Raw genomic sequence first — 22,381 nt, 5'->3', positions numbered from 1 at the left:
TTACTACATGGCCCCAGGGACCAAACCCTGAGCCCACCTGCGCGCCGCCGCCCCAGGCAGGGGAGACAAAGCCCAAGCCGCACTGCCCAGGTGGGGTGGCTGAAGCCGTGAGGCTTTGGCCCTGGGCAGGAGGGCTCGGGCTTTGACGCCATGTGGTGGGGTTCGGGCTTCCGCCCTGGGTCCCATCAAGTCTAACGCCAGCTCTGGCAACCCCATTACATTGGGATCATGACCCACTTTGGGGTCCTGACCCCAGTTTGAGAATGATGGTCCGGGGGAGGAGCGGGGAGGCGCTAAACAGGAATCATTTTTCTCAAGCTTCCAAGTTGTTGGAGGATCTGAGAAAAAGGAGCCCAGGCCTGAACCTAACCCCTATTACCATCCTATCCAAGCACCTCCCAATCTCTAATGCCTTTATCCTCACAGTGCCCCCTGAGGTAAGGCAGCACTCTTACCCCCCACCCCATGAAGAAATCAGGCGCAGAGAGGTGAAGGCCCAGATCCTCAAAAGTATTTCGGCTCCACTGAAATAAATGGGAGTTGGCTGCTTAAATAGCTTTGAGGATATGGACCTAAGTGACTTGCCCACAATCACACACGATGCCCAAGATAGCAAGAGACTTGAATCTCACTCTCACAAACCCTACAGTGGGGCTCCTAGCCACGGCACCAGCCTTCCTCTTGCTACGACGCTGCTGGGTCACCGCAGAACCAGCCCATCAGGTTCTGCTAGATCCAAACCAGAATCACCCCAATTCTATTCCTATGTGACTATTCAGGGGAATATCCACACACCCTGGAATCAGCCCATCTTCTAGAGGGTCCAAACGACTATCCACCAGTGAGCCAGCTGCAGGGACCGTACTGCCCTTTTGCGAGCCCGCCCTCCCGCCAGCTTCCCATCAGGGTGCGCTCAGGTAAACTCCCAGTTCCTTCTTCCACACAAGGCTCGCTGTGCCAGCACGCTAGCCAGGACTGACACTTACTCACTCGCACTGCAGGGACTGGAACAGCTGCGGCAAGGCCATGCACGATGACTGGAGACGCGTGTGAAATGCAGCGACACGGAGTGAGTTTGTTACCTTCGAACCAACAACAACAAAAGAGAGAGAGAGAGAGACAGAGAGAGAGAAAGCCACCGAAGTAAAAGTTTGTCGGGAAAAGGAACGCAGCCCCTGTTAGATTCATTGCAACCCAGGCCCTGGAGCAGCAAAGCTAACAGGGGCACTGAGAGCTGGTTTGTAGGCTGCAATTTGTACAGGAATCCTGATCCCATGTATGGACATTTGGGGGGGGGTGACTGGAGGGGAGTGGGGGGGACTAGTGACAAAAATGTTACATCCCTCTCCCCAGCCCACACCCTGCTGCTCACTGTGTGGCTAGAGCAGGTGGCTGCATCTCCTGCTCATCCTGGAAAAGGGGTAGCTAGAGATGGTGAGTTCTCTCCTCTCTACAAGTAACTTCTAAACACTGGAGCTCCATTCGCCCCCCACTGCCCCCGTATCTTCTACCTTGGAGGAAGGGACAGCAGCCCAGGTTGTCCCCCGTATCGTCTACCTTGGAGGAAAGGACAGCAGCCCAGGTTGTCTCCCGTATCGTCTACCTTGGAGGAAGGGACAGCAGCCCAGGTTGTCCCCCGTATCTTCTACCTTGGAGGAAGGGACAGCAGCCCAGGTTGTCCCCCGTATCTTATACCTTGGAGGAAGGGACAGCAGCCCAGGTTGTTCCTGATGGAACCCGAGGCCCCATGAACCTCACCTTCTCCTAGGAAAAGCTCCACCCCCAGCACTTGGCTCAGCCTTGTTATAAGACTCAGGGGCCATCTGAGCAAACCTGGGCCCAGTGTACGATTCTGCATCACTAATAACAATCCTTTGCCCTCCCTTGCACCTGCACTCTGAGGATCTCAAAGCCCTTTGCAAATAGAAAAAAGTTAAGCCACCTTGAAAGGTAGAGAAACTGGGGGATAAAGCTTACTTAGGGCCATGCAATGAGACAGTCCTAGAGGTGGGAACAGAACCCAAGAGTCCTGGCTTAGCATGCCTGGCTTTAACCACTGACAACACCAGCTCACAGGCCTGTTAAAGGAGCCCAAGTGCCCGGCTCTCAGACCCCTGCCTTAATCACTATAAACAATCCCCCACAGGACCCTGAAGCTGTGGTTCACTGTTCCCTAATTTAACTGCTAGACCAGACTCCTCTTCACAGCTAGGCCCAGAACTCATGAGTCTTGTCACCCAGTTCTCTGCTCTAACTGCCAAGTCACACTTCCTCCCAGAGGGAGGAATACAATGCAGGACACCTAGTGCTCAGCTCCTCACAATAACCCCTAAATAACACTCCCTTGGAGCAGAAAAGAGAATCTGGGAGTCCTGACTCCTAGATTGCTCCCCTTCCTCACAGGGGTTAGCATCAGGACCCCCCCCACCCCCCGCCCACTGCTTCAACCACTGAACAATGCCGGAAATTGGCAGTTTCACGGTGTTCTGACTGAATTTTCACCAGAGATTTCAGGCTCCTTTTCAGCCAGAGCAAAGCTGCGGCGGGGCGAGAGGATGCGATCCTCACTTGGGTTGGAACGGACGACATGCCCTTGCTGCGTCTCACCCAGCGCCGCTTTTGCAATAGCAAAGCTGAGCCCCTCGTTCAGAGCCGTAACCATAGCCTGCAGGTGCTACGTATCCCATGACCTTACAAACGTCGCTCCTGCTAGATCTAAACCCGCTGGCAGCTGCCACCGGCTGTCTTCCCCCCCCCGCAGACGGGACAGTCCCCAGCAGGAATCTGGGGGGAAGGGGAGCTTTAATTTTTGCAATCAGGGAAAACTCTAGAGGCAGGTAATTCTAGGCGCTGTTTGCCTCAGCAGAAAGCAGCCTCTGAGAGGACTATATGCAGCTAGCAAGATCCAGACACTTTTGCAATCTCTTTGAGGCCCCACCTCCTGATGCTGCTGGTAAGGACAAAGCTGCATCCTCTCACAGGAAGTCAGGGGCAGGGGTGTGAATTCAACCCACTGGCAGGATGCTGCTGCCTCACCGGGAAAGGAGTGTGGCCCACCCAAATGTGCCAACATCCCAAGCGCTGCTGGAAAATCAATGGCTTGGGGCCCACTTGCTCCCTCTGCGAGTTACGGAGCCTGGCTCAAACCTCTTCCCTGTTAGGGTATGCCCGAAGGTGTGGGAGTCTGCGTAAAGTGACAGGGACACACTGAGCGTGAGCAGAGAGACACCACCACAGACAGCATCTTTAATAATGATTTCTAGCTCTTATTATTCATGCATCTCAAATGAGGTTACTATCAGTATCCCCATTTTACTGATGGGGAAACGGAGGCACGGGCAGGGACTTCTCTGAAGTCACCCAGTAGCCAAGTCAAGAATAGAACCAAGGTCTCCTAAGTCCTAAAACCACTGCTTTACCTAGTGGGGCATACGACTTGCCAAGTCAGCCACCTAGCTCTGCGTAGAGGAGAGCCACCATATTTCCCAACATCCCAGGGACTGAGCCAAGGCTCTTCAACGCTAAAAGCCTGGGTTTCACTAGCTTGAGCTAAAGCTCCCTGGCTGGGGCTGTAAGACACCCATATTTCCTGTGGATTGGGCACACAGTGTCAGGTGGGTTACACCCACGTATCTCCAAATGTGCAGAGAGGTTCCCAAGGGCTCAGAAGAGCAATGACAGTTTAACACACCACCTCCCTGCAGGCCCACTTTCCAACAAAACTGGCCAGAGGATTTCCCCTCCTTTCACACAGAGCACATCACAGCTTGATGTATTTCTGCTACGGTATGTCACACGCTGGCCTCCACTTCAGCAGTCATTTCCCCTCTCGGGATATGTCACTCCAGGTAACACTGAGCTAGGATAGTCTGGCCTTAGTGAGAGTCATTCATGCTGGCTCTGGGGCAAATCCATGCCCTGGTGTAATCCTGTTGAACTGCCCAACTTGAATTAAAAAGCACAAGAACAACGTACAGTGTTCCTAAGACCCAGTGTTCAAGAGTTAGGCATAAAAAATCATGAGATCTTTTAAAAACAATACTCCTTGGGTACTTTTCCCTGGCTTTCTGGTGCTTGGCCTGTAGGAGTCACCTTTCCAAGCTTTTCTCCATGAGCAGAACTAGAACGTACTTTGTTTAAAAAATTAAAAGCTGAGATTCTGATGTAATCTTGGGACTTCAGGAGCTGGAGCTCAAACCAAAACCCCAGCTATCACAAGAGAGCTGGCAACACTGGATTTCCAGCTAGCCACCAACAGCCCAGTTCCATTGGCCAGACGCATTCTGTATGGGCCTGGTCCGCCCATCACTAGCGCTGCTATAAACCCCCAGAGACTCCTGTTATGCCAGGGGAGCTAATGCTGTGAAAGCAGCAGGCCTGAGATAATAAATTAGATTTTCTATCTTTATTTATTTTGGACATTTCTTTATCTACCTGGGGCTAGATTCTGATCTCAGTCACACCGGGGATAAATCTGATGTCTACCCCAGAGGCGTCAAAGGAATGCCTCCAGCTACATGCTAGCATAAAGGAGATCCGCATCAGGAACACCTGGCCAGTACATGCTAGTTCAATGCATACCCCAAAAGGACAAAATATCAGCCTCTGCCATGGACACTGCTCAGATCTGGGCATGAACACAGATTCTGTCAAAACAAGTTCCCAGGAAAGCTAAACGCAAGAGAAACATTTGCATTTTTTTTTTTTTTTGTAATTCCAACAGAAATGGTTATTAAAAACAAACATTCCCATTTAGCGGCACACACTTTAGGGCGCCGTGTGAACCAGGAAAGTGGACTATAAACCAAATCAAACCTGAGCTCACTCTTTTCCAAAGTCGGTGAAATATACGAAAACTTGCATCTGGTATAAAAATAGCGACAAGGACATTGGGGGCCTGATCTTCAGCTATTGCAAACCAGGCTAGCTCCAACAGTTCCACTTATTTGCAAGAGCTGAAGAGCCGGACCTGATTCTCATCAATCTTTCCATTTCAATAATCTCAAATGTTAGTAACACAATGAAGGACAATTTTTGTTGTTTTAATTATATGTGTCCTGATTCCTAGTTGCCCTGCACCTTCAGAAATCAAGTACATCAGCGTGAAGGGAGTGCAAAATGGGTGTAAAAAGCTACCTCATTGGTATGGTAGCATTTTGCACTGGTGCTGCACCAGGACAAGGGTGAATCCAAGTTTACACATGGGCAAAGAGGATATAAAACATCATTTTGATGTGATAGCATTCTGCACCCACTTTGCATGCATGTAAATGATTCAAGTCGTGGTACAGGGGAGAATCAGGCCCGTGATTTTTTCTAAGCTGACTGTGCAATCAGAAGAACCAAAGAGAGTGGAAATTTTACAGCTGCAATGGGGGGATGAATTTTGTAATGTGTAAGAGCTGCCTCACAGACACCAGTATTCAAGGGCTAGGAATTGGGTTGCCCTTTTGCAGAGCAGCTGTCTGGTTTTGCTGAACTGCAGACCTCACTCATACAAGTCGTCTGATTTCCAAGTGCAAGGGGAATATGAGCAAGCCCCTTGGTTTGAATGCTGCAGGAGTGGAGGCCTGGAGTTCTCACTGGAAGATGGATCGCTTTCTCCCCCCACCCCTCCCGTAAGTCCAGCAAAACCAAGGTTTGTCAACCTGCAGGGCATGGCCTTGTTACTCAGGCTAGTTCCTGTGGGAGACCAGCGGTAGGGCTTGTGAGTGTTGCTGGAGTTTAGCGTAGTTAATCGTGGTCACTAAGTCGGTGTGGTAATCCTCCCTGATTTCAACGGAACAACACGAGAGACAGATCCATCTCACCAGCCTGAGGTATCTTTTAGAACCAGAAGTGGAAAGCTAGATACAGATGCACACTGTATGGGTACTATATGCTCCTGGGCTGAGATCTTCCAGGATGCATTTTAGCCAGGAACAAATTTGTTTATGGCTGAGTTCTAAATCCTTGGTAAACGAGGTCCTAACAGGAAATCCAGACTAAAACTTCCTACGAAGCGCTCCCAGGCGGAGACACTACCAGGCAACACATATACGACCCCGATCTCTCCTTGAGACTCAACTCAGTTGCTATGAAGCCAGCCAATGGACAGAGGTTAGATGGAGGGGGAGATGGGCATAGCTTATTTCTATTAAAAAAATGAACCATTCAAATGTGTCTAACATTTACAGATGTGAATCTGATTCCATTCCTCTCCCTGACCTTTTCTCTGTCCCTAGTCTTCTTTAGCCCGTTGGTTCCTCTGGGCAGTGAGTGTGTGCTCCTATGGTTTTGTACAGCACCTAGCGTAACAGGGCCCCAATTCTGACTGGGGCCTTTAGGGGCTACTGTGATGTACATATTAAATGCTAACAGCACACACACACACACACTGCAATGGATCCTGGCCGGCAATTTTTCACTGTCTAGGCAGTTCCAAAACTGAAGGCCTACATTTAAAGCGTGTTGAAGTCAAGGGAGACTTTCCACTGACCAGAGTGGGCTCTGAATTCAGACCTCATTCCAAACTCATTAGAAAAACGTGCCCAATAATTACCAGCCTGAAAATCAGCCAACTAGCCAGGGTGAAAACAACTGTGTCGCCAAACCCCCTCCCCCTCAGAGCAACCCCCACTGCAATTCAAGGGAATCAATCAGCAGCAGGATGCATGCTGTAGTTCATTTAATTGTACCATCTCGACAATCAACTTTCTCCTTATTGATCTTACTTGTCCTACAGCAGAGCCTAAAAGCCTCCCCCAAGACTTGAGCCCCCCCAAGCTGGGCACAGTATGCTGAAGGAGTTCAACCCACTCCCTTCTCCAAAAAAGTTACGCAACCCACTGGCAAGGGTGTGCTACAGCCCTCCATTGGTGCCTAATCCCCAGAGGAGACAAGTGTGTCATAGCCCCAGTCAGGGAGCCGGAGCACCTTATACTTTTAGCTCTGGAGGTCCCTGGCTTAGTCCCCAGTGTGTCAGCTAAGATGGCATCCAACACACTTACGATCTAAGGCCCTGATCCAGCAAACATTAACACACGTGTTTAACTTTACTACCAGGAGTAGTCCCAGGAGTAAAGTTAGGCATGCATGTCTCTGCAGCATCAGGGTCTAGACAGGCAAAGGGTGGGGGAAGGAAAGCATCACCCCCATTTTACAGCTGGTGAAACTGAGGCACAGAAAGATGAAGTAAATTGTCCAAGGTCAACTTCTGAGCCTTAGCCCAGCACCTTAACCATAAGGCCACCCTCCTCTGATTGAGTGTTAAAACCTATTTTAAACTGTAAGTTAACTGCTAGGGCAGGACAAGTAACAGGAATCACGATCTGTTGACTAGGTCAGTCCACAGCAGCACTGGTAGAATAGTTTTGCCACTGAAGGTTATTTGATCAGCTACTGATCACCAAAAGAAACGCTCTGTGAACCAATCCTAGTGAAATCCATCAAACAATAGGTGAACACTGTTCATCCAGTCCTGCTGACCACCGCTCCATCAGGCTTTTGTTACCATCTTCTCCTCCCTGCCTTCACTCCACTTTTTCTTTCCTATCATAGATCACACTGTGTCTTTTCCTGAGTTGTCTTCAATGTCTCTGTCCTCTTTTCCTTCCCCCTACTGTTTCTCTCTATTTTTCTTTCCCTACATTTTGTTCTTCTCCTTTTATATTTTCTCTCTCTCCCACTTCTCTCCTCCCAAGGTCACATACACTCTCATTCACACATTGTTTACTATTATTATTATTATTTGGACTGCAATAGCACCTAGTAGCTCCAGTCATGGCCCAGAACCCCACAGTGCTGGGCACTGACCTTATTTATTAGGTGTATTATTGTAGCAACTAGGAACCCCAGTTCCAGACCAGGACTCCACCGTACTTGGGGCTCTCCATTATTTATTAGGTATACTACAGTAGTGCTTAGGAACCCATCACGGACCAGGACCCAACTGTGCTGGGTGCTGTACAGCCACACAACGAAAGATGGTACTTCCAATCTACGTACGCTGTACTTCTCTTTTCTCACCTATTCCATTCATCTCTCCTACTTTCTCCCCCACCCAATCTCACAGTCCCCCATTCACCCACAAAGAAGGGTTGGAAATTTGACCAGATACCCATTAGCAGAGGAGTAAATCTACTAGTCAGAGACCAATCTAAAAGTGGCAGTATCCAGGTGAGAAGGCAACCCTCCCTACTGAACTGCTATGAAAGGGAAAGGTTTTCTGCGATTCCTACCAGGGTACATTCCTTGGATCCTACTCAGGGGCTCCACGTTTGCTATCAACCTCTGGCTAGCAGGCGTCTATCATCTCCTCACAACCCATCTGCTACTAGACGCTCCGGGCTGCTGCATGAGGGGTGGGAATAGTAGGCAGTCTCCTCTCTTCTACTCTTCCACGAACTCTGGACCTGATTTTTCTCTCACCCTGGTTTAAATCAGGAATGATTATCAGCTAAAATCAATGGAATTACACTGGTGTAAGTGAGAGGAGAACCAGGCCCTCTACCTTTTTTTGTTCACCTCCCAAGGCATCAGTGCCTTCCCAAGCAGCAGCAGCAGCCGACTGAAAATGACCAGATTCCCTTGAGTTTCATTTCTACCCACAGGATTTACAATACCGGAAGTGAAACGCACAAGACTCTCATCCAGTTTCTACATCGGAGAGCTCTGAGCAGCTGCAACAGAGGCACTGGTGCAGTCTCTGCAGACTAAGGAAAACAGCAGTCCGTCAGTTTAACTTAGTACAAAACTGCAAGGCTTTCTTCCCGACCCTAAGGACAGGGCACTGTTTCTTAAACGAAAACTTAGATTTCAAGAAGCTGAGGGCACCATTCCTATTCACACAGTGAAGGCACATTTTTAAAACCCTGAATTTAGTAATATATGCACTAAATGAATATTTAATTCACACCAGAGTTGTTGCTTATAACAACAGGGTGCAGACATCCATACAAAGACCTTATTCTGCTGATTAAACATGTACTGGTCAGTGGCTCTGGAGGTCTGTACTGCACGCACACAGTGCATAATTTGTCTTATGCCTCTGTCTTTAATGTCAGCGCCAAATACACTCAAATCCTGTTCATAGAACATTCACAAAAAAATGTTAATAGCAGCTTAAAAATCTAACATAATTCCACCATGCCACATAAATTCTCACTTTAGGCCCTCACCAACTGATCCTGCTCTCACTTACTGCCTGGTGAAACTGGAGTTACCTCCACTTTTTTCAATGCAATGCAGATTCACACCAGCATAACTGAGTTCTGAATCTCTCCCTCTGTCCTTGTTTTACCCAGCTATGATGAGGTATCGTTGCTCTTTGGAAGCAGGCTTAGTTTTGTCTAGTCATCTGTTCTAGGGGAACATCTGAACTGCAAAATCTAGGCACAAAAGAGGGTAAGTTGAGAAAGACAGAGTTAGCCTCCAAATTTGTCACCTATTGTCAATTTCAGGCAGCTCCAAGACATTCTGTTAGCAGCCTTGCGCATTTCATTCCCCTGGGGTTTCGGACTTTGCAATGCTGTGCACAGATTCCCCTTCTAGGGGAATGAGGAGTGGAGGGATCATACCGGTTGATAGTACATAATCTAATAACACAGAAGATGTGCTGAAATACCAAGCAGGCAATTGGCGCGCGGACACCAGGTTGCTGAATATTAGGGCAGTAAGAGTAAGCATTAGAAAACAGACTGTAGGGAACAATCCTACACTGATCACCAGTAATATGGAACCAAACACCCTTTACTATCTCTAACTTCTATGGTTCCAGACACAACACAGCAAAAAAACTGTCTTTTGATTGATCCCCCAAATTCTCCCTGAGGTAAAGGAAGATTTATGCACCAGAAAATTATAGGTTAGAATAATTTGCATCTCTCACAAAGCCAGTGCCCCAAAAACAGTATGGAAAAAAGGATCTTAGCAGAGATCTATCTGCCCATCCATCCTACCGTTTCCTACAGCATCCATCAGCATAGTATCTAAGCACTGCAGTGCACATGCTCAGTTAGCCAGCTATCAGGGGGTGAATATCTACTGTAAACTGTTTCTAATTTAAAATTAGTATTTGCAAGGCTCAGGTATACGTCAGGAATCAAGGGGCAGATTCTGATCTGTTAGTTGCGCAGGCATAATGCCACTGGCTTGAAAGGAACTGCTCCGGATTTACACCGGTGTAACAATTAGAACCTGGCCCCAAAACTGGGTGCCATATTCCAGGGTTTTTTTTAAACCATGCTGAAGGGAAACACATGGTAGAAACTGCTCCTAGAAAGAGACTTTCTACCAAAAAACCTTCAGACGACCCCATTTAGATAATTTTTCATAGCACAATTTTAACATAAATGTATCAGATACCAACAAAATGCGCATCGGATAAAACGGAATACATCAGTCTGGGTTTAACATCCAAATAACTCACAATGCTATATAGAACTACCTTCTCCCATCCAAGCACCAAAGCATCTTGCTCACCGCCAAAACTACACCAAGTTTTCAACAGATGCAAGACCTTTATCAACCATATTATGAATAGAAAATGTGTCTTTTAAAACTATACATTCTGAGATACACAGGGTGGTTTTCCTCAGCCATATTTTGCTAGGGGCTGGGGGTTTATGTGGTTTGCTGGCTTTCCCGCTAGACAACGGCAAATAAGTAACAAATCACAATAGAGAATAAGGTATTTACATACCAAAGTTGAAGCATCAGATGCAGAGACAGCAATTTCTCAGTTTCTCCACCCAGCTTGGGAAACCACTTTCATTGGAAAGACTCCGCAGATATGCCCAGAAGTGGCTCTAATTCTATTCTCTCACCCCCAACCCCGCCTCACTTGTGAAATTAATTGTAAATCCAGGGGCAAATGAAAGGGGGCTGGGGCAATTCCTGTGCTATTCTGCCAATGCAATGTGTGGTCCCAGGGCCTGATTCTGCACCCAAATACATGGGCATATCTTCTGCCAGCTTCCATGGGAGCTCCGCCCATGGAGCAGAGGGAAGTGGCCCCGATGTCCCTTGTCCCGTAATTCTGCACATACGGGTACACAAATAAAACACAGTATATCTCTCTCTGGGCAGCCAGGCATAATAAATATGGGGCCATATTCTCAGAGGGCCGAATTCTGCTCTCAGTTTACAGCCTGAGTAACCTCACTGACTCTGATGGTGTGACTCCGGACTGACACTGGTGGAAGTGAGAGCAGAGTTCGGCCCTGTGTATTGATAAGTCTAATTTCTATGTCATGCAAATAGGCACCATCCACCCACTGCTGTGTCTGCGGAAAGGCTTTGGACAGTGGCAGTGAGCACCCAAGCTTCCTACCCTCCTATTACCCAAGAGCCTGTCTCCGATCCCCACTGCTAATGAGACCTCCACATGCTCCCTTCTCCATGCCCCTCCCTTTGGGCCATACTTTGGCAGTGAGGACTCTGTGCTGTGTGCTCCTCTTCTTCTAGCAGGGAAGCAGCGTTAGAGACCACAGATCACTGACCCCCTTTCTCTGGACCAACAAGGGGTTCGCTGGGGAACCCCCGTTTCTGTTTCCCCTGAAATAGCTCACAGACACCCACAAAGATGGCAAAGACCCCGGCTCACTGGTCCCTCTTCCACGCTACACAGCTGTGAACCCCTGCACTGCCTCCCACTGGAAGGTCCGTGGACATGATGGATGCTGGGCATCTACCCATCTGACAGACCCATGTTGCAGGGGACGTCCCAAGACCCCTGCCTACTAACTGGCTCGCCACTGCCTGTAGTGGAGGCCCCACTCCCAGATTGGCCTCTGCATGTCCTGCCTGTTCTGTAATCCAAACCCTGAGCCCCTGAACCTGGGGAAAGGCTGTCTGACCATGAAATGCCCCTAAACCCCTTCCCCGGAGGGGAGGGGACTGGCCAGGGTGTGCAAGGCAGGCTGTGCCCGAGGGAGGCAGATAACATGGGCAAGAACGTTAACTACCTGGGCTGGGGGTGCAGATGGCTGGACTGATGTCATGGCATGCGGTGGAAGGTGGGGTGCAGAGGTACAGTGTGAGGCGGTGAAGTGCAGATGGAGGGGATCAGGTGAGTTGGCTGGGGGTGGCGATGAATGGGCTGGGGTGAAGGTACATGGGTTAGGGTGGGAGGCCACATGCACAAGTTGGGGTGCAGATGCCTGGGAGAAAGGGATCCATGGAAGAGGTGCATATGCATGGGTGCTGTGCAGGTGCGTGGCTGGCGGGAAGCATGCATTGTGGGGTGCGGGTGCGTGGCTGGCGGGAAGCATGCATTGTGGGGTGCGGGTGCGTGGCTGGCGGGAAGCATGCATTGTGGGGTGCCGGTGCGTGGCTGGCGGGAAGCATGCATTATGGGGTGCAGGTGTGTGGCTGGCGGGAAGCATGCATTATGGGGTGCAGGTGTATGGCTGGCGGGAAGCATGCATTATGGAGTGCAGGTGTGTGGATGGCGGGAAGCATGCATTATGGGGTGCAGGTGCGTGGCTGGCGGGAAGCATGCATTATGGGGTGCAGGTGTGTGGCTGGCGGGAAGCATGCGGGGTGTATATGCATTAAGAGGTGCAGATGTGTGGGTGGGGGGTGCATACACAACAGGGCGCAGGTGCCTCGGTGGGGGAAGATTCATGGTGTGGGGTGCAGTGACAGGCAGGGAGATGCAGGAGTTAGGGGGTGCGGATGCATGGCTGGAGGAGGCAGATGCCTGGGCGGGGGTTGCATGCACTAGGGGGTGAAGATGCCTGGATCTGGGGGTGCATGTATTAGGGGGCAGGGGAGGGATGCCCGAGTTTGGGGGTCCCCAACAGAAAGGATATGGCCATTCGGTGATCTTTTTGGCGTATTTCCTCACCACATTATCCTCGCTGAAGAGGAACAGGGACCGGTTGACAGTCAGGCAGTTCTGCCGGACGGGGATGGGGTTGTAGAGAGCCATGGTGCGGGCTCGCTGGGCCATCGACTGCTTGTACATCCTCTGGGCCCCGGGCGGTCCGCCCTGCCGGCTGCCCCCTGCACCCCGGCCGCCTCCACCGCCCGCCGCGCCCCCGGAGCCAGCTCCCCCGGAGCCGCCAGCCCCGTAGCGACCCGGCACCTCGTCTCCGAAGCGAGCCATCCTGCAAAGAGCAAAGGGCCGGGGGTTACGATGCTGAGGACGCTGCTGGAGAAGAGAAGCTGATCACATCCCATCGGCGGCTGCTGCTGTTGCTGCTTGGGGGGCTTGCAGCAGAAGGAGGGGGACTGTTCAGGCAGGAGCACGGCCGGTGAAAGCACCAGAGACCCTGGCCATCCTTCCTCAATCCTCTCTCCTCCCCTCGCAGGGAAGGAACCGATGCGACCCACACACACACAACCCCCCCTCCCACACAAAAAAAAATTGCAATGGAAAAATGAATGCACCACCCTCGAAAAAATGGTGCTCTGCAATTAAAAATAACAACTCATCGGTGCACCGACCTCACCCAATTTTTTTCCAATTCTAAAAAGAATCATCCACGAGCCACCCCACAAAAAAAGAATTGCAACCAAAAAAACCCAAAAAACGCAATGCACCGCCAGTCCAAACCGAACCAAAAAAGCAATTTAAAAAATGTCTCACTACTAGCAAAGTCAAGAAATAAATCAAAATAATTACAATTAAATATAGCAAGTGCAGCACCTCCTCCCTACCAACATTCAATTTAAAAAATTGAATGCACCAACTCCTCACTTCAAGCGCCGGGGGTGGGAAAGTGCACTACAAATACATAAAATGGACCAGCAAATATAGATTTGCAATGCAATTTTTGGCAAAAAATAAATTAAAAAATAAAAAATGCACCCCTTCCTCTGTCCTGTTCAGCTTTGCAAAAATCTTTGCACACTTGAAAACAAATGTAGCCTAACATTTGTTTTTAAAATCAGTGCCTTCCCCTCAACCTCACCCCCCAAAAATATTAGCATCAGGGAAGAAAATAACAATAATTTTAAAAAAAGCAAAAAAAAAAAAAAATCTCTCCCCCCCCCCCCACACAAGGTCTCTGCTTTCACTTGTGCATCATTCTGCCGTCTTCAAAACGTTGCAAGATCTGGAGAGGAAAAAAAGGCTATTGGGGTCTTGTTAAGCGTCTTAAGATGTAGGCTGGATTTTTTTGTTTGTTTGTTTTTTTCCTGTTGCAATTTCACCGGTGGTCTCTGCTTCTGCCTTATTAATATTATTTTGGTGTGAGTGCGTGAATGTCAATTTTGCATCATCTTGGAGTTGAATGCAGCAAAGAAATCCTGTAAAATCCCAAAATGAAAAAGAAGAGAGAAGTAGCAGGTCCCATCCACCATCTACTCATAAGGGTTTCCTGGATGCTGCAATGTCTAGTATTTTTTTCTGCCCTGTATTCCTCCACCTCCTCCTCCTCCTCCTGGGTTATAGCTAAAATAAGACCGGTGTTAGGGAGGGAGGGACTGGGAGAGAGAGAGAGAGAAAAAATGAAAAAAAAAAGATCTGATTCACTGGCAGGTTAAGCTATAATGTGCAGCAACTGATCAATTTAATGCAAGCACAGACCATCCCAAAGCCTCAGCAACGCTTAGCACATGATGGCCTGGGACCAATCAGTTGCTGCTGCCCAACCTAACCCAGTGGAGTTTCTGGGAGAAAGCGAGAGACTGAGAGCCAGCAAAGGGAGGTTGGGGCAGATTTTTCTCCTCCCCACCCACCTCCAGTGTGGAAAACCTAGAAATAAATTGCAATTTTCCCTAAGTATTCTCCCAACTGGATTCTGCTCTCAGTGACACTAGTGTAAATCCATAGTGAATCTCATATGATTTCACTGGAGTGAGGGAGGATTCACACTGGGGTAATGGACATCAGAGTCTATTCCTTCGGCTCCATTGCTAGTTTCTGAGTTCAGTGCAGGTCTCCTGTTTCTCTGGGAGGCTGGCAGGGAAAAGGAGTGAGTTGGTCCTGATTCTCCTCTCACTTTACACCAGTTTTACAACAGTGTAACTAGGAGTTACTCCTGATTTACAAGAGTACTGAGCGAGAGGCGAGCCAGAGTGTGCGTGCATATGTGGGATGTAATGCATGTGAGAAGCTAAGCGATCTGTGCAAACGCTAAACAAAACCGACACATTCCTTGAAAGAAAAATAGCTGGGAGGATTCTGTGATCTCAGTTGCATTGGTGTAAATCCAGAGCAACTCCACCGGCCAGATCCTGAGGAGTTTCTGACTCGCATTTTTCCATCTTTATTTGGGCAAGTTCACTTCCCCTCCTTTCAGTGGGTGATTGGCCTGAGTAAGTGAGTAATCCTGGAGTAAAGACCTTGGGTTGTGCCCCCCTCTGTTCGGATTTTAAATTAAACCGCTTGGTGGGGTATTTTTAATATAATTTTCTAAGTTACTACTCTGTAGTCTCCTACTACAGCCAGTGGGTCATACCCTGCTCTCAGTGACACCAGAACATACTCACTCCTAAAATGAAGTAAACAAAGTCACTCCAGACACAAACTCCAGCGCAGAGCAGGACCTCATCTCCAGTTATTTGGTTGCTTCCTGCACAGGACTGGGCACTCTTGACTCCCACTGACCCCCATGAGAGTTGAGAGTGCTGAACATCTCACAGGATTGGGCCCTTTGGGGTTAAATCCTGAGACAGATGTGGAAATATTTATCCAGCTGCAATGAGAAAATTAAGTTAGGGGTATGGCTAGGCTCTGAGTGTTAACAGATCTTCCCTTGACTTGCTCAAGGGGCCGTTTAGCTGCCATGAAATTTGCATGGTCCAGGGGGGAGTGGATTATTTTCTGGCATTAAAGACTTCGCTGAACAGGAATCAGCCCCACTGAGGGCCTGACCCTGCCCTCCTTTAGTGAAGCAGAATTCCCACCGAAGGCAATGGGAGTTCTGGCCGAGTGAGGCATGCTGGCCAGACCCCAAATACGGAGTATGTTCGCCTCACTTCGAATCATTATTGGTATAGTAACAAATTTCTGGGTGCCTCCAACTCTGCAGGTGTCCCTATGCTGAAGCAGGTGGCACTGCATGGCGAATGGGGATAGGAAGAACAGCTACTTATCCTAAAGTAATTGTGGTTCTTCAAGATAATGTCGTCCTGTACACAGATTCCACCCCTGGTGCATACACATAGATTCCTAGATTGCAAGGCCAGAAGGGACCATTGTTCACTCCTGTATGGCACAGGCCAGAGGTCTCCCCAAAATCCTTCGTAGAGCAGATCTTTTAGGAACACATCCCATCTTGATTTAAAATTTGCCAGTGATGAGTCCACCATGACCCTTGGTAAATTGTGCCAGTGGTTAATTACCCTCAGTGGGGGTGGAGAGTCTAGATTAACTAACATTTACCAAAGGGCTTGTCTAGACGTGGGAAGAGCCGGCAGTAGCTGGTGCACACTAGGTGCTCCTCACTCACTCCCCCATGTAGACACTCTTACTGCACAATAACATGCCTTTGTGCACATTAGCTGAAACCACCTGAGGGCCCTGTTAGTGCACAGTAGAAGTGTCCACACAGGGAGTTAGTGTGAGTAGCTAGGGTGCTTTATAGTCACGTCCTAGCTTAGTGCTCACTAACCTCCCCATATAGACAAGCCCTAATATCTCTATATCAATAGAGATATTTGCCAGTGGGTGTTAAAAACAGATCTACACTAAGTACATTGTCCAGACTGTACCCACAATATAAACTACACTATTATAAACAAAGCAGATCACACAGTGAGCAGAGTAAGTAGACACTGCAGGTTTCTGTCTTGATGCCACGGGTGGTTAGAAGGGACTGAAGGACGATGGGTGTCATTTGAGCTGAAGGGGAATCCCCGATAGCTGTGAGCAGTACAGGGCACATGACACAGCAGTGAGTGGTTCTGACTATCCAATAGTGGGCAGTGATATGCTGATTACAATATAATTATGATCAGTGCTGAGTGTGCCATAGAGGATTTATACTTTATACCTTTCGTCAAAGGCTCTGTCTACACTGCAATCAGAGATGTGACTGCGCAGGTGAAGATGGGACTCTGGGCGTGTAGCCTGTGCAATCGCAGCTTCACTACTATTGTTATTCGTGCTAGCTAGATCTACACTCCCCTTGATGGTCCAGTAAGTCAGTATTATCCCCATTTTACAGAGAGGGAAACTGAGGCACAGGGCGGTTAAATGAACTGCTTAAGGTCATATAACAAATGAGTCATAGAGTTAGGAAAAGCACCTAGCAGACCAGATTTCCAGCCTTCTGCTTTAACCACTACACCCCCCTGCCCCTAGAGCGAATGCCAAGGGTCTTTTGTTCACAAAGTGCTCTCGGAATCGAAGATACTCGACACAATTTGCTGATTGAACAAGCGGCAGCTGTTTGACAGCAATCAGCAGCACCACACAACAGTTTAGGACAGGAAGTGAAGATGAATCGGTTATCCAGTTGAAACTGCAGGGGGACTTTAGAGAGGCAGAAGAGAATTAGGTGGAAATGGACTGTACTGAAAAAGATGAGGGAACTTTTAATGACAAATGCCCAGGACATTGGCTCTACCTATCATCTGAAAGATGTCCCCGGCAGCACAGCATGCCCTACTAGCACAATGAGACACTGGAACATTACCCACTGAATCATCAATACTATTTCCAGGATCACCTAGCTTTTCCCTGGAGGTCTCCCACTAAGTGGGGTGACCAGATGTCCCGATTTTGGGGGCTTTTTCTTATATAGGCTCCTATTACCCCCCACCCCCGTCCCAATTTTTCACACTTGCTGTCTGGTCACCCTACCCACTAAGTAGGATCTACTTGGCTTAAGAAATCTGACCTGATTACAACTTTGCTTTCCTGAACAGGGACAGATTTAAGCAGGGGTGTCAAAGGCTACATCTACACTACAGCGGGGAGTCGATTTAAGATACGCAAATTCAGCTACGTGAATAGCGTAGCTGAATTCGACGTATCGCAGCCGACTTACCCCGCTGTGAGGACGGCGGCAAAATCGACCTCTGCGGCTTCCTGTCAACGGCGCTTACTCCCACCTCCACTGGTGGAGTAAGAGCGTCGATTCGGGGATCGATTGTCACATCCCGACGAGACGCGATAATTCGATCCCCGAGAGGTCGATTTCTACCTGCCGATTCAGGCGGGTAGTGTAGACCTAGCCAAAGAGTACAAGGATACTGTCCCTTTAAGGGTCAGGCTGGAGCCTATAACCAAGAATTAATCAACAAGGCCCTTCCCCTCCCTGTTCTACAGATGGAGAAACTGAGGCACAGCAAGTGAGTGAGTTGCCCAAGGTCACGCAGAAAGGTGGTGATGGAGTAGGGACTTAAATCCAGGTTAATGCCCTAACCACTGGACCCTTCTGCCTCTCCCCTTCCTCTCTCTAGGGCCGAGTGATATGAAACAGGAACAGGAAGCAACATAGGTGCTGGAACTAGGGGTGCTGGGGGTGGCAGTTCCACATTTACACTGGAAAAAAAAAACCCGGTGGTAGCAGGTCTCAGAGTCCAGGTCAACTGACTCGGGCTTGCGGGGCTTGTGCTACAGAGCTAAAAATAGCAATGTAGATGTTCCTGCTTTGGGGGAGCCCAGGCTCTGAAACCTGAGGGGGGAGTGGTTCTCAGAGCCGGGGCTCCAGCCTGAGAGACAATGTCAACAGTGCTATTGTTAACCTCAGAGCATGAGCCCCACAATCCTGAGTCAGTTGACCTGGGCTCTGAGACTCACTGCTGTAGGGGTGTTTTTGACAGTGTAGACGTTCCTAAGGCAGCTGGAGACAACCCTAACCTGTTTCCAAGAGTTGGGTGTGGACTGTAAGATTTGGGAACCCTGATACAATGGCTGTCACAATAGCTCCTGACCTGACTGCTTGTAATTTCTGGGCTAATTCAAAGGGACACCACCTCTGATGAATGGATGGTGGCTTCTCCTTGCCCCTGGGCCGTGAAACTGGGGTCTGCTGCTGCCCGACTTGGGGAATTCACAGGTGGGCCACACTGAGTGGCAAGACGGTGCTCAGAGACTTCCCTGCACCTTTACTATGAACTTGAGTGTTTCCTGAATAGATGACTCGGCAGGTAGTTCTACTATCTATGGTACTTATATTTCCCCCTATTACCATAGTATTGGAGCACCTCTTGTACTAATCCTCACAACCCCCTTGTGAGGCAGGGCAGTGCTATTATCCCCATTGTACAGATGGGAAACTGAGGCAAAGAGAGACTGACTTGCCCAAGGTCATACAGGAAATTGAATTTGGGTCTGCTGAGCCCTATGCTAATACTTTGGACCATGCTTCCTCTCTCGTCATCAAGCAACAAGTTTTGGTTTCCTATTGGAATCTGGCTGGTGGAATCAGGCATTCCTAGGCATCTTGCAAACCAGCCTGCAGCAAATGGATTGTGATATTTGTTCTAATCTGTTAACTGGGGATTTAATTTCCCAGCCAGTCCCTGATTTCACAAGTAAGATTAGCGTATAGAAAGAGGGGGAAAAAACAACCACATTACAATCCTTCTCAGACTGTTTGATTTAATTTACCAGAGCTCCTTATTAGAAGGGATGACTACAATAACCCTCAATCATATTTTGCTCTTAAAACATTTATAAAAATAACTCAATCAGACTTACAAAGGGGGCCTCTAGTCTGGTCAATGGCTAGAATGCTGGACGAGGAATCAGGAGACTTCGGTTCTGTTCCTAGCTCTGCTACTCGCCTGCTAGGTGATCATGGGCAAGTTACAGCTCCTTTCTGTTCCGTAGATTCCCCTCAGTAAAATGGAAATAGCAACTGACCTATCTGTGTGAAGTATTTTGAGACACTGGCATGAAGAGCACCCTAGATATGTTAGAGCAGGGGTAGGCAACCTATGGCACGCGTGCCAAAGGTGGCACATGAGCTGATTTTCAGTGGTCCTCACACTGCCTGGGTCCTGGCCACCGGTCCGGGGGGCTCTGCATTTTAATTTAATTTTAAATGAAGCTTCTTAAACATTTTAAAAACCTTATTTACTTTACACACAGTTGAGTTCTATATTATAGACTTGTAGAAAGAGACCTTCTAAAAACATTCAAATGTATGACTGGCACGCGAAACCTTAAATCAGAGTGAATAAATGAAGACTCGGCCCAGCACTTCTGAAAGGTTGCTGACCCCTGTGTTAGATATTCAGAATATAGGGAGGCCAAATGGGCTTGAAATTGATGAGTCCAGGGCAGGCCAGACCCAAAGCCACAGCGACCAACAGTTGTTAGCAGTGGCGAACTGCTGCATGGTGTGTTACACATGTTGGTTGAGTTAGCCCAGGGTCATGTGACAGCTGGGGACCGTTTAGGGCTGGTTGCCAAATGCTGTCCCATTGTGAAGGTGGGAATCACTCTTCTCCAAAAACGACAATAAAGCTCCTGTGTGAAATCTTGGCCCCAATGACAAAATTCCCATTGACTTCAATGGGGCCAAGATTCACCTCCTGTTTCTAGCACTGTAAAGTGGCAAGAGACGTAGGGTGACCAGACAGCAAGTGTGAAAAATCGGGACGGGGGCGGGGGTAATAGGAGCCTATATAAGGAAAAGACCCAACAATCAGAACTGTCCCTATAAAATCGGGATATCTGGTCACCCTAAAGAGAAGGGACTTTCAACCTGGTGCTGATCCAGGACTGACCGCGATTGGCTCTTGGGCTGGTGTAATTTCCCCCCTTTTGGGAAGGAGTGGAAGAAGGAAACATTCAACTCGGAGATGCACAGATTTCGTTTTGCTAAGGGTGGCTGTTTGAAGCCAGTATGGGGCTTGGTACATCAGAACAAGTGCCAGCAGGGATGGAACAGTGGGCAGAGTGAAGGCGAAAGGTGTGTGACAAATGCAATTTATCACATGGTGCTCACCACCCACAGACCCTGCTCCGTGCCTTAAAATAACAAGCCGCATTCATGTCTGGTGTAAACCAGGGATGAATCTTGCCTCCCACCCCCAGCCTCCTTTATTGTACTGTAAAATATTTATACAGCATGGGAAAGCTACACTGTTCTTTACTGCTCCTGATCACGCTCTGGTTGAAGTTGGCAGGAGCTTTGCCCCCAGTTTAAAAGGGAGTGGGAGCGGAGGCTCGATCCTGCAAGGAATTGAGTGCCCCACCTCCCATGCGACAGGGCTCATAGGTATGAAATGCTTTGGGCTTAGCATAGGAGTATCCGGGTGAAAAGTATTGCATTAGGAGGTCAGACTAGAGGAGTTAATGGTCCCTTCTGGCCATAAACTCTGAAATGATGGGTTTGTCTACACGGGAGCTGGAGGTATAAATTCCATCTCGAGTAGACAGACCCACACTACCTCTGAGCGAGGTAGTGCACAGGAGGGGCTAGCCACCTGAGTGCTTGCACAACATCTCAGACGCATCAGAGAGCCCCTCCCATGCACACTAGCTCGACCAACTCTCTTGTAGCTTTACCCTGTGTAGCCTGCATCTATATGACCAACATAAGGCAAGGTGCAGGGGGAGAGTTCAGGGAGGGGAGGGATTAGAATAGGTTGACCAGATAGCAAGTGTGAAAAATCGGGATGGGGGTGGGGGGTAATAAGTGCCTATGTAAGAAAAAGCTCCAAAAATCGGGACTGTCCCTATAAAATCGGGACATCTGCTCACCCTAGATTAGAAAAGAAGAGAGGGCCCCTGGTGAGTAAAGACACGGGCAGGAGTCAGTGTGCGGGAAGGGGAAGACAAGCGCTGTGAATGGGAGCAGAAGACCGTGGCAGCAGCAAAGGGAGCAGGTCTGGGAAAAACGTAAGGGGTGAGGAGAGGGAAGGTGGAGTGTACAGGCATGTACTCTCCAGGCCCCTAAGGACACTTGGGTGGATGTCTTGACAAAACCCCTGATTAATGTTGGGTTTCTCTGCTTCTTCTTGACAACATGCCTGTACAAGCTGACATCTCTGGGTAAAACTGCTCCATGCGTCAGCCTTCTCCCTGATCCCCTTCCAGATCCTGCTTTGGGGCATTTCCGTTTTTGTGAGTGAAACTGGGTAAGGGGTTGAGGGGGCAAATTTAGCCCCTAACCCAGGCCTGAGGTGTGAGCTTGCAGTGCAGCCAGCCATGCCCCCAGCCAATCAGCCAGTGCTACTCCACACCTTTTGCACAGGCCATTTGGATCAGTGGATCCACAAGTCCCCACAATCTCTACCTAGGCATGTCCCTCCATGGCTTCTGTGGGGTCTTCTCCATGATGCACAGGGGCTGCTGCTCCAGGACTGCAGCCCTGTTTTGGGGAAGGGGGTTAAGGGATGCAAAGAAGAATTTCACCCTGAACTACTAATAACAGACGGGAACCTCAGAAGGTTCAGGGACTGGAATGAAGGATCAGGTGAGCTCTTACGGGTTCTGAAGAAGCTGGCCAGTCTCAAAGCCAGCCCTATGGTCTTCTTGCCATATTTT

General features: G+C 48.9%; 1 protein-coding gene across 1 annotated transcript in view; it reads right to left on the bottom strand.

The window, feature by feature from the left end:
* Positions 1 to 22,381, bottom strand: part of CACNA1A (calcium voltage-gated channel subunit alpha1 A) — a 172,058-nt gene that overhangs the window by 130,458 nt on the left and 19,219 nt on the right. The window contains exon 2 of the mRNA XM_034792254.1: positions 12,795 to 13,091. Within this exon, the coding sequence (XP_034648145.1) occupies positions 12,795 to 13,091 (297 nt within the window). The remainder of the gene's footprint in view (positions 1 to 12,794; positions 13,092 to 22,381) is intronic.

This window comes from Trachemys scripta, chromosome 16 (genome assembly GCF_013100865.1).
Source record: "Trachemys scripta elegans isolate TJP31775 chromosome 16, CAS_Tse_1.0, whole genome shotgun sequence".
Classification (NCBI taxonomy): Eukaryota; Metazoa; Chordata; order Testudines; family Emydidae; genus Trachemys; species Trachemys scripta.
The sequence above is the reverse complement of the archived record's forward strand: the minus strand, read 5'-3'. Positions and strand labels throughout refer to the sequence as shown.